Below are 16,973 nucleotides of genomic sequence, written 5' to 3'. Positions count from 1 at the left end.
GACTTGAATGGTCAGCAGAGAGCTTTTCAACCCTTTACTGCCCATGAAGAACCTGGCAGATATGTCTGGCAAAGCTTAGCTAAACTTAATTTTGACACAAGCGCTTTTCCTGTGGTTGCTTCATCACACACTGAATTTTCAATAACTGACACAGCAGAATCTCTCTTAGTGTACTGGGATGAGCTAATTATTAGTAGACATAAATGATTTCTTTAAAATGTGATTATCTTTAGTTTAACCTGTCGTATCAGTTGTGATGGATCTGCCATTAATTTCTACCTTTTTCCCCCCCTTTTTTGCCAACGTTAAGTGGCTAAAAGCCAAGGTAAGAAGTGTTATTTCTCCTTTGACCCACAGTGCCTCATGTGACTGATAGTAGAGGCTGCAGAGCCATTAAAACTGAAAACTAGTGCTCTCTTACACTCTCTTCTGCTTTCCATAGGATATTTATATTAAACATGCTATACTTTTTTTTTCATTTACAGTATTTAGCGTGTCAATATATCTATGATACATTGACATCTGCATTTATTCATAGATACATTAATTTCTCTAACACATATAGTGCTTTGCTCTGAATTCGGTAGATGCCTTGTTTCCCTTCACTTACATTATTTGCAGGAGACTTCCCAGACAACCCGAATGACTCTGCTAGTCAAATAGCAGGGACAGATTAAGAAATTCTGGGCCATGCTGGCTGTATTGTACTGTCAGTGTTAAAGTTTGATTTAAATTATTAACATCCGAATGGCAATGAATACAAATGTGGCTTCCCTCTAAGGAAAAAAATGATAGAAGACATTTGTGCATGAACCTGTCAATTGCCTACCTTTCTGATGTCTATTTTTAATTAATAGTAAAAATAACATTAAGCTTGTGTTTAGACTTTTTGTATTTACTGGTGTCTGTCTCATGTGTAGCTGAAAACTTGCTGTTTGACAGCTGTCTGGGAATTCTCAGTTCATATTCTTACACTTAAAAAAAAAAAAAGCTGTCAGTAATAGTGTTTCTCTGTTATAAAAATAAAATCATGTTTTCCCTTATTTCAGCATGGAAATAACCAGCCTGCAAGAACTGGCACCTTGTCAAGAACAAATCCGCCTACACAAAAACCACCAAGTCCTCCTATGTCAGGCCGGGGAACTCTGGGGTAAGAATGGACTGCCCAGTCCCTCCTGTGTAATTGATATTTTTAATTGTGCCAGTATTGGTGTTTCTTAAATCCATGGGTAAATGGCAATTCTGGTTGCCTTTAGCAAAAAAAATTCACCATAACCTTTTCTGTATGAACCCCTTCAGCTGCATTGACTCTTGTTTTCAGGATGACTGAAAGAATTTTTTTTTCACAGGGAAGGATTTAATATGGATATTGGTAAATAGCCATATTAAAATAAATATAAATTAAACATAAATATCCAGGATATTGTTATTCCTGACTTTGGAGAGAAATGCTTAGTGACAGAAACAAATCTTAAAGTTTTAACTTCAGTGGGGGAAGACTTTACGAGTAAAGTTCTTGTCTACTCATTTCTTAATATTAGAAAGCTATGAAGTGGCTGTTTGTGCTGTAGTTGTTGCATTATCTAAGCAAAATTTATGGCATTGTGAGCACAGTGGCAACATTGATTCTCGCTGGCTTGTGCATTTTTATTTTTATACTTAAATGAGGAAGGATTTTGCTATTCCCAAGTCCCACTGTGAGCAGAGTTCCCTACATCTATTTTGCTGCTATGGACCTGTGGGAGTGAAATCTGCTTATCTTGGTGTGCCAGCAAGTAGTTGTTGCTAGAGACAAAACATTAATACTTGAGAAGCTCAGTGCATGTGCCATGCGGTTTTGTCTGCCCAACAGTGCAGCATCTTCCAAAAGGCATCCTGAATGACATTCTACTTTTTTATCACACTCAGCCTTCTCCTTATACTGTGGGGGATTGAGGCACTGTGAAGCTGGCTGGCATGACTGTGTTGGCTTCAGGTGTGTTGTCTTGGAGAGGCAGGAAGCTGGAAAAATGAGGAATAATGAGATGGAGCAGGGTGGAGATCAAGAGCAGTGATTAAGGAAAATTAGAGGCAGAAACTCCTTTTTTTGAAGACTTAGCAGTTTTTAATCCCTATTTGATGCTTTGGTGGTAGTGTTTACTGCATATTCCACAGAGAAATTAACCTAGAGGTTTCCTCAGCATGTTTTCTGAAAATTCCCATTGCTCAAGGGCATGAAATCAGTATTCCAATTGTGTCTCTTATCCCAGCTGAGAGAGTTGTTTATCAGCCCTGGGAGCCTGGGTAGCACTTTCATGTCCTCTTGGACGCTTGCTAGTGAAACAGCAGTGCTGATGTACTGGTGAACTGCCTCTCTCAATACTCCCTCCTGAACAAGCCAGAGCTGTTCGCTTGCCTTGGCTGATGCCTGATAAGGATTAATCAGCTGAATGTCATTTCCAGATGAGCTTGACAAGCGGCAGCAGTTGGCTGAGGGGGAGGAATAATGTGGGTTTGTAAGAGAGATTTCTATCTGCCCTTCTTGTTCAGGAAGTACAGTTCTTGTCTTGAGCAGCCGTGTTCTGCCAAAGCATGAAATATCACAGGCATGACTTACCTTAATTTATGCAGAAAAAATCGCTAGAAACCGCAGGGATGCTACTCTTCTCCCTTTGATCCAGAAAACAGAGATAAGTATGTAAAACCAGAATGAGCTTAATGTGTAACATCAGCCTTTAAGTAGGTGCTGCCTGCTGTGCAGCTTGTGCCTCCAAGGCAGAACCATCTAAAGGAATATGGTGGGGAGGGAGTCCTGCATGGAAATCACGCAGAATGAAAAGCAAAGGGCTGAAATAAGCAGAGGTCTCTTCACAGGACCAGGGAGAGATTGTGGAAATCATTGGGTGCTCAGGTTGGAGGTACCATGGAAGAATAAGTGAATTGCTGGAGCTTGATGTGGCAGGAGAAGTTGATGTTATTCCTTGAGGGTCCTGGAGCAAAGCAAGGCCCTAGGCTCCCTGTAGCTCTCCCTGGTGGTAAGGGCTCCCAGGATCACCCTGAAACATTGGGGGACAGTGAGGTGGGGAGCTCTGACCAGTGTCAGGAAATAATTTTTTTGTTTTCCTTCTATAACAATTTATTATTAAAACCTCTCAAAGAAAAAAGTGGAAATACTGTAACTGTTTTCAGATACTGTGGTGTTTGTAAATTAGCTTGTCTATATGAAGAACTCTAGATGATAATATGCAGGGTGTCACCACCTATAGATCTGCCAAAGGAGATCAGTTGTGGAAAAAAGAAGAAATTTTGTGTTCTGGTTGTAAGCAATAGAGATATAAAGACTATCAAATAAAAATGATAAGCAGGGAAGACTGTTAATGTGCTTCCAACTGAAATAACTTTAGTTCTGTTGCTTTTCATAATGTAGAAAGTAAGTTTCTTAAAATACCAGGAAGCTGTATAACTTAGCCAACTTGGTTATAGGCAGTAATTGAACAAATTATTAAATGCCAGTAGTTCAGTATTTTTGGTTTTGGTTAGCTCTGGTGCATTGCCAGATTCTGTGTTTTGCAATGGATCTCTTAGTTACTGGTGAGAACTGAAGAACTCTGCGATTCAGTACAATAAATGCACTGTTCTTATGGCAGTAATGGGTCTGGTAAATAGATCTTGAAAGATCTGTGTTATATTTCTGACTTGATGCAGTCTGCTAGGTTGGAATTCTTGGGCCACAAAATAGAGACAGTGAAGCTCATCTATGAGGCACTTTTATTTAGGTCTGGTTATGTGACATGAGGTTGCTTGATTACTGCATGAAGCAGTGCTCCTAGGAAAAGCACTGGTGATTGCAAATGTCACTTCTTTGAATCTTGATTCAGCCATGCTGATGTCTTAATGAGATGAATACCTTTAGCCAAGAATACTTTTGTAAAGGATTCTGATGGGAAGGGAAGGGGGAGGAGGGAAGAGGAGATTGGTACAACAGAAATTTGTTATGTGCCAACAGGTAACCCAGAGTGTTATGCAGATATAGCTATTGTATGTTAGGTTGCTCAAATAATGTATTTTGGGTGGTTAGTTTAGTTCAGGCTTTTTTGACCAGTTTTTGTGCTGTAGGCCAACTTCTATAGATCTAGCTGTGTAAGACTACTTTGGGCTGTTGACTGTAACCTGTCTACCCTGCCCATTGGAATTTTAATATACTACAGTGTGGGTCACTGCAGTGATCTTTCATGAAAAATTTAGAAAACAAAAGGATTTACAACTTCACATGTTTATCCTTTAAATCTTTCTGTCTTCAAATCTCTTTTTCCTTGACCAGACGAAATACTCCTTACAAAACCCTGGAGCCAGTCAAACCGCCAACAGTCCCGAATGATTACATGACCAGCCCTGCCAGGCTGGGCAGTCAGCACAGTCCAGGAAGGACAGCTTCCTTGAACCAGAGACCACGAACACACAGGTAGTGTGTCTTCCCACAGTAATTCTTTCCTGCCTGGCAAGCCAGTGCTTACAAAAGTCACAGAAAAGCCTTGAAGCATTGTGCCTCTCGGCTTACTGTTGAAAGGCAAAAAGGTGGGTTATTCTACCACTGCATCAACAGAACTTTACTGCATTGCTGACTTCAAACACGAAGAAGTGCCTTCATATTCAATGTTCTGAGTGTAGCTTTTAAAAACTTGTTATTTTCTTCTTGAATTGCAAGGCTAAATGTTTCTCTGAGTCTCTTGAGTGAGTTCATTCTTTTTTCAGTTTGATTTTTATCACAGGCTTCAAACTGCAGGGAAAAAAACAGATGAAGGAATTCAATGTAGTTAGAAATAAAAGGTTAGCTTGTTTTTTTGAGAGCTTCTTTCTTAGTATTTTTCTCTTTTTAAAAACTCCCAGTAGGCAGTTAAACATGGTAGGTCACTAACAGGGACTGAGTATTTTAGACACAGTTGGTGATAAGCTACTGTCAAAATTAAATAACTTCTAAATGTCGCTGCATGAGGATCTTGTTAGTTTGTTTAGCTGGCTACTGTGAATGCTCCTTACTCCTGTCTCACAAGATCTTCTTTTATGTAGGCTGCAGTTAGAAATTCAGCTGCAACCATGGTGACAAGATCAAGGTCTTCAGCAGACAGAACACTGATTTTGAAGGAATTATCTTGGCTTCCATTTCAGATCACCGATTTTCTTTTTGTAACCTTATTTTCTAAAGAGATATATTTGAATGATTTGCGCTTGACTCTTGACTGATTTATAGCTATCCACGAGTGGTAAATAAGCTAGAACCTCACAGAGTACTCCTAATTACCATAGATGAACTAAAGTGAAGTTTTGGCTTCAGAACATCTTACTCCTTATTTCCTTTACATTATCCATTTAATGCATATAAATTCAGGACTTGAACTAAGGATTGCTCTTAGATATGAATAAGGACAGATTCTATGTCAATTTTGATTCTTTTTCAGTTCCCTCTAAGAAAATAAATGTTATGGCCTCTATAGGCACAGGTAGAAATGTTACCCAGTAGTTTACTAGGTTTTGCATTGCTGGCCTCTGATTTGCATGTCATATTACATTAGTTAGACAAATTTTGAGCTGGCTGTACTGTTAACCTTACAGATAGTCTTAGAAAGAAATTTCTCATACAAAAAGGGTATGTGCATGGGTAATGGGGAGTGTTAGATATACAGAAAATTAGGCACACTGTACCCCAGACCCCACCCAGGGGTTTATCATGTCCATTCTCAGTTGAAAACTTAGCAATCTAAACTTCTGCTCTGAGTAGAGGAAATGTTCCTTCAGTTGACAGCATAGTTAATCCTAATTATTTTTTTAGAGTTTAGCCATGAAGTCTTCCAGCCCCAGCGTACTCCTTTCAGTTATTACAAGGCCCCTGAACTATTCCTGCAGTTGTTACTCCATTGCCTAGAACTTGCATGGTTGATTACCTTTTTATTTTTGAAGCATTTAATTGCACATTTTAGTTATAGTGATGTTTATCAGTTTAGCTAATTCCATTTATTAGGAGTATAATGCATCCAGACTTCATTATCTGTATGCAATTGTAGGTAAAGACAGAGGCATTTAATTTTCAACAGTCTGTAATTGAGTTAAGCTAGCAGAGCTCACACAAGAAGTGTGACTGATGGTATGTTTTTGTAGGAGATGCTATGCTAATACTTGTTTTCTTCTGTAGTGGCAGTAGTGGAGGAAGTGGCAGTCGAGAGAACAGTGGAAGCAGCAGTATTGGCATTCCCATTGCCGTGCCTACACCTTCACCGCCAACCATCGGGCCAGGTATGTGCAGCTCCTTCAGGCTGCTCCCCACTTCCCTGTGTTTGCAGAGGGACTTTGGCTAAACATGATGAGGTAGAAACTGCCCTGAAGCACAGTCCTGCTCAGGAAATCATGTGTGCTGAGTGATATCTAAAGTTTTAATTCTTTGCCAGGAGTAGTTGCAGGACAGTTACTGAATAATGAGCGGTTAAAATACGTTTGCTGGTCCATGTTTTTACAAGACAATCAAGGGTGCACAAGGGGAGTAAAAGACAAACGTATCCTTTTAAAGCTTAACTGTAATTTTAAATGTGTCTACAATTTGGCATTTCTGGATGCCCTGAGAGCAGCAGCAACTATGCACATGTTTAATGGGAAACATTGGCTTCTGAAATACTCTGCTAACTTTGCCATCTGTGGTGAAAGAACCGTGTGGGATCTCTCAGCATTGGAGGAACACTCCCTTGTGTTTAAGAATGATGAATGGTGAGATTGAGTAGGGTCCTTTATTATTATTGTTATTATTATCTTAGTAATAAACTAGCCCAGTCACTTACTGTATGTTTTTCAAGCCTGTAAGACATAAGAAAATAGTAGAGTTTTGGTGTAATGTAATATTGCTATTGCAGAGATTTCTCTGTTTCTTGGATGACAAGTCTTCACTTCCTTGTATACATATAGGCTTTCCTTTCCCAGAACCTTTTCTGGTCCTGCAGTGGTACAAATAGGCATGAAATTTTATTATCCTCTGGCATCCCATAGAAGTAAATGAGAATAAAGATTGACATATACAGAACCCTGGATTAGGATCAGGGTCTGAATTTGTATTAGTTAGCTGAAGTTGAATTTTCATATTTGTTAGGGAAGCCTATCAAGTGCTTGTACTTTTTTTTTTTTTTTAAACTTTTAATAATATAGCCTAATTAGGAATATAAACTATTTTATTAGCACACATTTCTGTTCCTCCTGGAGCCCCGCCAGCACCACCACTGCCTCCACCTCTCCCGATGGGCAGTCTGATAGGTGAGACTTGTCAATGCTGAAGTGATTGCAGTCATGCTGCATAATCAATAATCATCTCTTCCTAATGAACTTAGGGTGTTTTTTCTTCTGTAATGAGACCTTGGTGATTTTATTACAAAAATCAGTTCTGGGATTTTTTTGGGGTCTTTTTTTCAATATATCTAATCTCCACTAATTTCCTGTGGTTAAAGCCTCTGAAGCTAAATGCACTAGGTATGGAAAAAAGGCTGCTAGTTGCTTGAAATACACGCCAAATTAAGCGAAGACCCAATTAATCTGATCTATAAGATCTCAGAATCAGCTTGAATATTGGTATTAGGCTGTGTAACTCCTGCAGCAGAAACCAAGTCACAGCAGTTACATTCTAGCTTAGAAATGGTAGGTTATGTGTCGGGTGATGTGTGTGTACTATTCTGTCGGCATAAAGTGAGTGGACAGCACAAGTGTCTGTCACAGTGGCTTGGCTTTGATTCCATAATGCTGCAGGCAGGTGTCAAACTGGAAGACTTGAGGATATGAACTAACAGTTCTTAAGAAATTGCTTCAAGCATTAGGGTGGGGTCTAAAAATAGTACTTTTCAAAATAGACAGGAAAAAATACCCCACCCTTTCCTGTCACAGGCTGACAAAAATAATTGATTGAATTATGAAACTAGCTTTGGAGGCTTTGACCCACATAACCTTTTGCACTCTCCCTTACTGAAATGTTAAGTGAAAGTGACTTTGGATAACATTACAAGACTGCAAACTTCCGACTGCTTGCTGTTTGTGTCTTATATATATATGTATGTATATAAGAGCACAAAATATTTTATTGCAAACTAGTTTTTGCATTTAAGAATTGTGTTAATTCATGCAACTGCAACATGTGAGATGCATTAGTTTGCAAGGTGTGATTTTCTGTCAGAGTTTAATCTGAAAGAGAACTTAAACTGTTTTGTCAACCTTGAAGTTTGTGCAGCAAGTAGGTGGAGGGTAAAGATGGGTGTTTATCATGAAGAATGAATGAGATCTTTCTCAGCTGGCATTGGTGATTCTGATTTGTTAGTACAAATTCCATCAATATGAAAGTGCAACCAGCAAATATGGTTGATAAATGTGTCAAGTGTTTGACGCTCATGACATGTGTTCCACTGTTCTGTTAGAGTGTTGTTTTATATTAGATTGGACGCATGTTCAGCTTTGCAGTAGAGATCATTTTTTTTGAGCGGAATGTGGATTTTTTTTCTGTGTGCCTTTTAATAAAGGGTATTATTGCATGTAGTATAATTGAGATACACTTAAGAGTTGGATTCAATTTTCCAGTCCAATCCAGTCTCTCAAAGTACTCTCAGCATTTCTCAATGCCCTTTATATGAGTGTTGGTTTATGTTCTGTGTGTTTTTTCTCATTATTGATTGTAACAGGGATGTTTGTTTTTCTGTTATTTGCCTGTTACTGACCTTAAATTATTGGAGAACTGTAATCAAGTATTTTCCACATTCTGGACTTTTTCTATTTTCTGCATTCTATCCCAAGTAATGCTCTGCTTAAGTCTTTTCCTTGGTTCCTCTGGCTAATGCTTTTCAGCTGCTCCTGGTTCAGCTCCTGGCTCCCAGTATGGCACAATGACCAGGCAAATCTCGCGACACAACTCTACCACTTCTTCAGCATCTTCTGGTGGATACAGACGGAATCCTTCTGTGACTGCCCCATTTTCTGCTCAACCTCATGTTAATGGCGGGCCTCTTTATTCTCAAAATTCAAGTAAGCTGCTGAGCTCTGAAATCACAAACTGTTTTGAGCAAAATGATTGTAAAAGCATGCATGGCATTTTAATTCATTTATGAAAAGCATCAATGAGATTACTGCTTTCTTTCCTGAAACAGAAAGAAAAACAAACAAGAAAAACCATATTGAAATTGTACAGTGATTGCACTATATGCAATTATACTGTTTTTCCCCCTGACTTGTTTGCTGTTACTCATGACAAGAAATTATTAGGATTGCCTGTCTAATAATAGGCACATTATACTTAGCATTTCAGGTGTGCTTGGAGAACATAAACTAAATCCAGGGTTTTTTTGTGGGAGACCTAATATGATTGTAGTACAGCCCCCCACTATTTGGATAATGGCAAAAGAATACTATCTGAGCACAATGCTCATGTTCCTGTCACACAGTTTCTCCCTGTCTTTGTCTCTTTCTTAAATCCTTTCCTGATTCCAAGTTTCTCCTTTGTTCTTAGCTTTAAGCTTGACTGTTAAAGAGCTCAGTCTTTCTCTTTCAGAAGACAATTTCTCCTTGCTTTCACACTGGTAGGAGTAGAGAAGGAGATGAATGAGGGAAGGGATGCATGCCATGGGCAAGAGAGCAGATTTTGGTCAGCAGCCTTCTGCCTGCCTACCCCGAAAGGGCAAACAAGGTTCACTGCAGAAAGATCTGCAAAATAAGGGTCTTGGCTACTGGTATGAAGCTCTATTAGGAAACTTCTTCCTTGCCATTTCCATAAATTTTCATCAAATACATATTGAGGAGTGGTAGTTGCTTGGTAGAGTTCAGAATGCCTACTCTTTAAACTTCAGAGGAACATTTCTTTTGAAAAGAAATGTTGACGTTTGGATTCAAGATCTCTTTAGACCACTGTTTACTGTTGTGTACTTTTAAGAAAAGAATGCTTTTAAAATACTTGATACACTCAAGTGAAGAGTTTTCTGAGTAGCTTAGAAGTATTACATTTGTCCAAAAGCATTTTTATATGCAGACGTTATCTATCTTTTCTTTTTTTCCAAACCTGATTTTCTTCCTACTCTTGCTCACCCATACTAGCATTTCATTTTCCTCCACATTCTTATTCCTCCAAATTAATTCACCATAACAACAGAAATTCCCTCCTGCTTGAACAGTTGAGTTCCATTAAATAAACAGGATTTTACTTCTGGAAATAGTTCAGTTGTCTTAAATGCTGTGCAACCACTGTTTCTGAACATTTACATTTGTCCAAAGCAATTTTTTGCTCAAATGCAGGTGCTGTTTCTTAATCTAGCCTCTCTGGTGTTCTCAAAATACTGATGGTCAGCATTTTTTAAACAGTATTTTGATAGGTGTGTTTTGCTACTTGAAACTGTTTTCCTCTGTTACTGTAACTGGTGATTATTTTTTTTAGTGCTACTGTCTTGACATTAAACCCAGGTCCCATGTTTCCTTAAGGTTTTACTTTTCATGCTAACAAATGCTCTGGTTTTTCTTAGATGTTTACTTCAATTTTGTGAGACACTGTTTGTTCTCCTGCTTTTATTGATCATTTATCCCATACAGTTTATTTGATTATTGGTTTTGTAATGAACTAAATGCTTCATTTTAATTCATCAAACATTAATCTTAGTTACAGCTTTATTTAAAACTGTTGCTTACTTGGAAGAACAGAACCTCTTTCAAATTTGGTTCCAACTGGATTATTACCCTGCTGAATTCCCACCTTCACAGGAATTTCTCTGCTCCAATGCAAGAGAAATTCCACTGCGAAGGGACAGACAGTATGAAAAAATGAGTTGATGTTTTGTTGAGTTTCTGGGTGGGGTTTTGTTATATGCTTTTCATTCTCTGCACTTAAGGGGGTAGATGTCCTACCAGAGCTGATAGTTCGAGTGGCTTGCCCTACTGCTCCCATTCCTCTTCCCTACCTGTGCAGGGAAGAGTTGAACATCTGGACTGTCAGCCCAGTGTCTCTGAGCACGGGTGTGGTCACATGTCTCATTACTCACCAGAGACAGGCACATACTTCAGAGAAGATGAGCCTGCAAGGCCTTCCTGAGCAACTCTGCATGCTTCTGTATCCACTTGGAACTGTTGAAGCCTTTGCCAGTCTTTTAGGTAGCTGAGTGCCCTCTTACCACAGAAGACTTAGTAAAGCTCCACTCTGCTCTAGACCCATTTATTTTTTTTACCAGCAAGCAACTAGGCCCCTTTTTTTGAGAAAAACTGAAATGCAGTAAGCTAGCTGACTGCCCCTATCCCAGCAGAGCACAGTGATAGGAGGTGCTCCCTGTGTGAATGTGAAGTATTGATGCTGGAACATTGTACCCCTTGCAAAAGTTGTCTTTGCTCTGTGTCAGTGCTGCTTTGCTGCACTTGATGCAGCTCTCCACTTTGATTTTAGAGGAGTCCAGAATCTTGCGAAACATCACCTCTACTTCTAGTAGCTCACTTTGAAAAGGTAACTGCTAAATTGAGTAGTGCCTATTTAGCAGCAAGACAAAAGCTCAACTTCATGTGCTCCCCAGGTGAAGCACACAAAATGTGTGACAGAGCAAGAACCTTCACGTGCACCCTGTGAGCTTCCAGACACGCAGCCTGCACTCGGCTGTTACCTGGCTGAACACGGGCATGCTTTGCTTTTGATCCTCCATTGGCTAACCACGAATTCAGCCTTGTTGGAAACACAAGCTTGAAGAAGGTTCTTGTGTGTGTGTTCTTGTTGTTCTTTACATACTTTGTTTTGTGGTCCTCGTTACTGACGGCTGCTTTTGTTTGTTCCCTTTTTTTTTCCTTTGTCCATTTGACTTTCCCGATATGGTGTGTGTGTTGCTACCAGTTTCTATTGCTCCACCCCCTCCCCCTATGCCTCAGTTGACTCCACAGATACCTCTCACAGGCTTCGTGGCCAGGGTACAGGAAAACAGTAAGTTTGGACAAGCTGAGCTGTTAAAGGGTAGAGCCTACTCTCTTCTAGCATGCATGGCTGGCAAGTCAGACTCTATTTTGTTTCCTTTTCCAGAAGCTAATACCATCTTGCATTCTAGTGTCAATATGCTATTGGAGCTGAAGGGCACACTCTTCAATATTTTATAATATATGCACGATTATTACTGACCCATTTAAGTTCTGAACTGCAAATTTATTACAGAAGTACAGTGTGAAATGTGGCATATGTTTGGTGTGAATATAAAATTGTATTTTAATTGAAAATACTAATTTCATGTTGAATCACCCTGCCTTTTTCATTAGGGATAATTGATCAGTTTCTATTAGAAAGGCTTATGTTAGACCGTCAGAAGGTGTAATGTGTAATCATTGATTCCAATACTGTAACATTTTTCAGGAAGCTGTACAGTCAATTGAAAATGTGCAGTCTAAAGATCTAATGCATTACAAAGGAGGTTGTAAGGCATTTCTCCTCTCAGCAGCCTTTCATTCTCCATTTCCTTGTGTTCTCCTATTTCCCTGCTTAGCTTCTTGCAGCATAGCTCTGCTTGTTAGATTTATGAGAGGTACTCTCTAGCTGTGCTGTGTTTATACTGGTACCTTTGCTTTTACCATTACTGCTTGATTCCCTTCAGGTGAGTGTTACTGTCTCAGGTGCTAATGCAGGTGGAAAGTCATGTTCCTGATCTGGAGATATCCTTTTCTGTAGGAGTTTGTTGCAGTTCTGTAAACAGAAGACCGAATGTGATGCACATAGAGCATGAAATAAATAAAAAATGTTTTTAGAGCGTTTGGGAACCATTTTGAGATTTGCTAGGATCTCAGGGGCTACTGCTATCCAGTTAGCAGTATAGCTGCAGCATCCATTTAGGGACCCCAGGTCTGAGTAGTGCTGCTGTTCTGCTTCCCATTAGAGTTTTTAAGTGGTTGTGTTCTGAGTATTCCCCATGAAATAAGAGACATCTCTCTGGTTCTCTTTCAAAAAGAAGGTATTTTGGTGTTGTGCTAGGTAAACAGTAAGAATCATGTTGATGCAGAATAGTATACCACAAAATTGTGTTGAACACCTTTCCAAAACATTGTGTAAAGGAAAACCTGCTGAAGATTAAGATTACAGAATGTCTTCACTTGCAGATAAACTTGAGAAAATTGACACCTGCTTCTGAATTGTTCCAAGTATTGTCCTCCTGGAGATAACACAGCCCTTGGGAGAGCGGAGGTGAAAGGGACAGACTGACTTGTGCGTGCAACAGCAAAATGCAAGCCAACTTGTGAATGAGGTTGCAGCAAAACAGCTGAAGCTTGAAATCTGGTCATAGGAATTGTTCTTTATTTTCTTTCTTTTAATAGTCCCTTGGGTTGGAAAGTTATATAATGAGTATGGCTTGAAGCTGCTGCTGCCTCATTCCGGAGGCGGGGGTGTGTGTGGCAGCCTGTGCATACGCTCAGCAAAACTGGCTGTAGAGGCTGTTGTTGAGTTTTGGCACTGCGTGCTAGACTTTCATTGGCCTCGTTTTCTGCAAGAAGTCTTTGGTGTTAGGAAGACGTGTGGGTAGGCTTGTCTTTACCTTATCATAGAGATCTGCAGGTTTGGAAAGCAGCATCCTCTGCCTGTGGACTTCTTTCAGAGGACAAGGACAGAGAGGCCTTAGAAATTACGCAATGCTTTTTCTTTTTCTCCTGCATCCAAACCAGTGTGTCTGGTGCTCAGGGACAGTTGATTTAAGTTGCTGTACTCTCACACCCAGTCCTTTCAAAAGGAATCTGCTGGTCCCCATTTAAAGAACAAGGATGGGAATACATACAAGAGAAGATCTCAGTTTGGAGCTATATAAATACCTATCCCTTTACCCTTTCTCATTTTGAGTGGCTTTTTGCATGCTTTTTTTCCCCTTCCCCTAGGAGAAGTGATGCTGTCCTAGAGTCTGACTAAGTTTAGATCCAGGAAAAGTCTAGGTTAAAGTCCAAGAGGCGAGGGGATACTTCAATGGAGTGGCACTTGTCTAATTTTCTGTTTAATTCTCTCCCTTTGTTTAAATGTGAAGTTGAATTGTTTTAAATGTTTCCCATAAAGCTTGCAGTTTCTGCATTGCATCTCAGTTAGAATATGTCTTGGTGCTTTCACACTTGCATTTCCTGCTCTCTTTACTTCTTTTGAAATTTGCAGCTTCACTGCTGAATAAATATAACTTTTTTTATTTTTAAATTTAAAAAAAAAAAAATTCATAAGGTAAGGATTTATCAAGATCTCAAATTATTGTTGTTTCAATTCTGTTTTGTTTTTTTTTCCTGGCTGCAGACAGAAATTAAGGGGAGAAATACATTTGTGGAAGATGTACTGAACTGCAGCATAGAACCAGTCCATTCATGAACAGTGTTGTCATGTATCTGTGGTGGATTAATGAAGCCTGTCTGTGAGTGCTATTCAGTAATGGGCAGGACATAGCATTCACTCCGCCAAAGACTTTGTTAGTCTGTCTCCAAGTGACATAAATGGGCTTCTGTATGGGAGAGGAATCACTAATGCAGTGGCAGCCAGTCTTATTGATGGAGAGAGGTGTGGGGTGTTCAGCTCAGCTGGTCAAGTTGAAGAGGAGCTGGGCTTGCAGGTAAAGAATTGGCCCTTCAAGGGAAGGGAGTGGGCTGGATCCTGGGCTGAGGCAGCCCCTGCCCCAGCAGCTCCTGCCCCCTTTTGCCCATGGCAGCAGGTGCCAGACCTGTCCCAGTGCAGCCCGTCTGACCCAGACAGGACATGGGAGCTGTGCCCAAGTCTCTTGCCAGGGCCATGGGGCTGAAGAGCAAAGGTTAAGTCACCACTAGAGTGGTGACCAGCCAAAAGTAAAAACTGTTCAGGCAAACAAAACCCTTATTTCTAATCTCTAGTGCCATTGTAGCTGTCAGTAGTTAAAGCTTAATTCAGTGCAGTGTTGTTCTTTCTCACTTGCTTGGCTTTCTTTTCAAAATTTGTGTGCTGGAGCTGCACATTCTGGGGCCTGATGCCTCGTTCCATCAAACCCTGCCTAGAGCAGTGGTTTTCAGCCTGTGTTTTCAGTGTGCAGAATCTCAGCCCTTGAAAATGAATCTGTGTTGCTATGTAACCAAGTTGGTGTTAGTAACAGTAGCTTCCTTTCAGTAACTTGGGGCTTCATAGTGCTTACACCAGGTCCATGTGTAGTGGTCCACATCTCCCTAAGGATGGGACAAAGTGACTTGGTGTCCTGCATCTGAGTATGCCATCTCTTTATCTCGCTGCCAGGTGCTGTCAGCATTACTGGAAACTAATTTAATGAACTGATTTTAAAAGTGATTTGTATCGTAATGCCTTTCTCTTTTTCCCTTTCCCAAAGCAACTTGTAATTGTGCTGATTGGAGTATCTCAGGGCAGGGATTTGACATTTTGGTTTATTTAATTTAATTCCTTGAGCACTTTTTCTCTAAGAGCACCAGCTGCCTATCATAGTTTTCCATTTATTAATTGACTCCTGAATGTGTGCACACACACAAGCTACTCTGCAAGATAAAGATCTGTACAAAGCTTTTCTCCTGCAGAAGAATCACTTGGCTTCCTCTTACCTGGTTAAATCTTTAAAAAGGGAAGAGACTAGTATTTATGATCCACACCAGATCTTTTTCTTCCCTCATGCTAGCTCTGAGAGAGAAAGAATCCAAGGAAGCAGTGTTCAGAAGTAAATTGAAGTGACTTCAAGTTGCGAACAAAGGATTTGTTAAAAACCAATCAAGCTGCTGGCCCGGTCAGAGGCCTGTTGCTGCCTGGCTCAGAGGGTGCCACTCGGAGTCCTCCATAGCTAACGCTGCAGCGCATGGACATTGCAGCAGGAAGCTTTCCTCTCTGCTGATGTTCAGCTTATGCCCCGCAGCATGTGCTTTGACTCTAGTAGCATTTACACATAGATTTGACCACTAAACAAATATAGTTATGTGTTGTAGTTGTTAATACAAAGCCTCTGTTTCTAATCAGTGCATGGTATTATAGTGCATGCTGTGTGTGTTGTCCCCCCCAACCCTTTTATTTACAGTGTACAGCCTCAGGTTTGTTTGCATCTCTACACTGTCTTGATTTAAGAAAAACCAATAATGTCCAAATGTTTCTAGTTGCTGATAGCCCGACTCCTCCCCCGCCGCCACCTCCCGATGAGATGCCGATGTTTGATGACTCTCCTCCTCCTCCACCCCCACCCCCCGTGGATTATGAGGATGAGGAGGCTGCTGTTGTGCAGTACAGCGATCCCTATGCAGATGGAGATCCTGCCTGGGCACCTAAAAACTACATAGAGAAAGGTAAGAGAAGTGTTGCAGCTGTGTTAGTGCAGTATCAGAGGATTAACGGTATCTGAAGGGAATGAAGGACTTAGCATGGTTCTGATGAAAAAAGTCATTGTCCCTCCTAAGTCAGAACTCAAACCATGCTTTCTGTAGTTTGTCCACATCTAATGTGGTAAGACATAATCCTTCTTTGGACAAATTATAAAATCCCTTCAAGCATTCTAGAATGGATGAAAAAGAAAGCTTCTTCACAACAAGCAGATGTAAATGGGATGGCTTTCATCTTTGAGCTGGACTGTCTGTACCTACCTCAGGATTGCTGGGCAGTCATCTACAAACTGCTGCAAAACAGACAGAAATTCCAAGCTGTATTTATCTCATCAAACTAGATTACTAGAGTGGATTATTAGCCTTTGAACTATAAAATGTGTTGAGGCCTCGTTGGAGATTTATCAGTGACTCCAGATCAGCAGACTGTGAACTGTGCTTAGGTATGAAGTCACATATTAAACATCTCTTCCCATAAATAATGGACAGGCAGATTTCCTGCCTGTGTTGTCTGTGTTGTAGCACTGACCATTTAGTCAGCAGTAGCGTTGCCAGTTTTCTCATGAGCTGGCCAGTGCTGCAGTGAGTATGAAATGGGGCCAGGTACTGGTGATGTTTGTGGCAGAGCTCCTCTGTTCCATCTTCACTCAAGCTGGCCTGTGTGTAGGACATACCCATGGGATGAAAAT

The 16,973-nt window shown here is 40.3% G+C and overlaps 1 protein-coding gene across 11 annotated transcripts in view; it reads left to right on the top strand.

Annotated features, from left to right (window-relative positions):
- Positions 1-16,973, top strand: part of ABI1 (abl interactor 1) — a 77,367-nt gene that overhangs the window by 58,633 nt on the left and 1,761 nt on the right. Inside the window, exons 4-11 of one of the 11 annotated variants that reach the window (XM_005518718.3) lie at positions 311-325; positions 1,050-1,150; positions 4,301-4,441; positions 6,167-6,267; positions 7,195-7,269; positions 8,839-9,015; positions 11,843-11,929; positions 16,066-16,251. In XM_005518718.3, coding sequence (XP_005518775.1) covers positions 311-325; positions 1,050-1,150; positions 4,301-4,441; positions 6,167-6,267; positions 7,195-7,269; positions 8,839-9,015; positions 11,843-11,929; positions 16,066-16,251 — 883 coding nt within the window. The remainder of the gene's footprint in view (positions 1-310; positions 326-1,049; positions 1,151-4,300; positions 4,442-6,166; positions 6,268-7,194; positions 7,270-8,838; positions 9,016-11,842; positions 11,930-16,065; positions 16,252-16,973) is intronic. The other 10 variants (XM_005518719.3, XM_005518720.3, XM_014248528.2 and 7 more) reach the window with 10 other exon arrangements.

Source organism: Pseudopodoces humilis, chromosome 1 (genome assembly GCF_049639895.1).
Source record: "Pseudopodoces humilis isolate 2021_Gansu_Grassland_sample_001 chromosome 1, ASM4963989v1, whole genome shotgun sequence".
Lineage (NCBI taxonomy): Eukaryota > Metazoa > Chordata > Aves > Passeriformes > Paridae > Pseudopodoces > Pseudopodoces humilis.
Note: the sequence above shows the minus strand (reverse complement) of the source record. Positions and strands in the feature narration are given on the sequence as shown.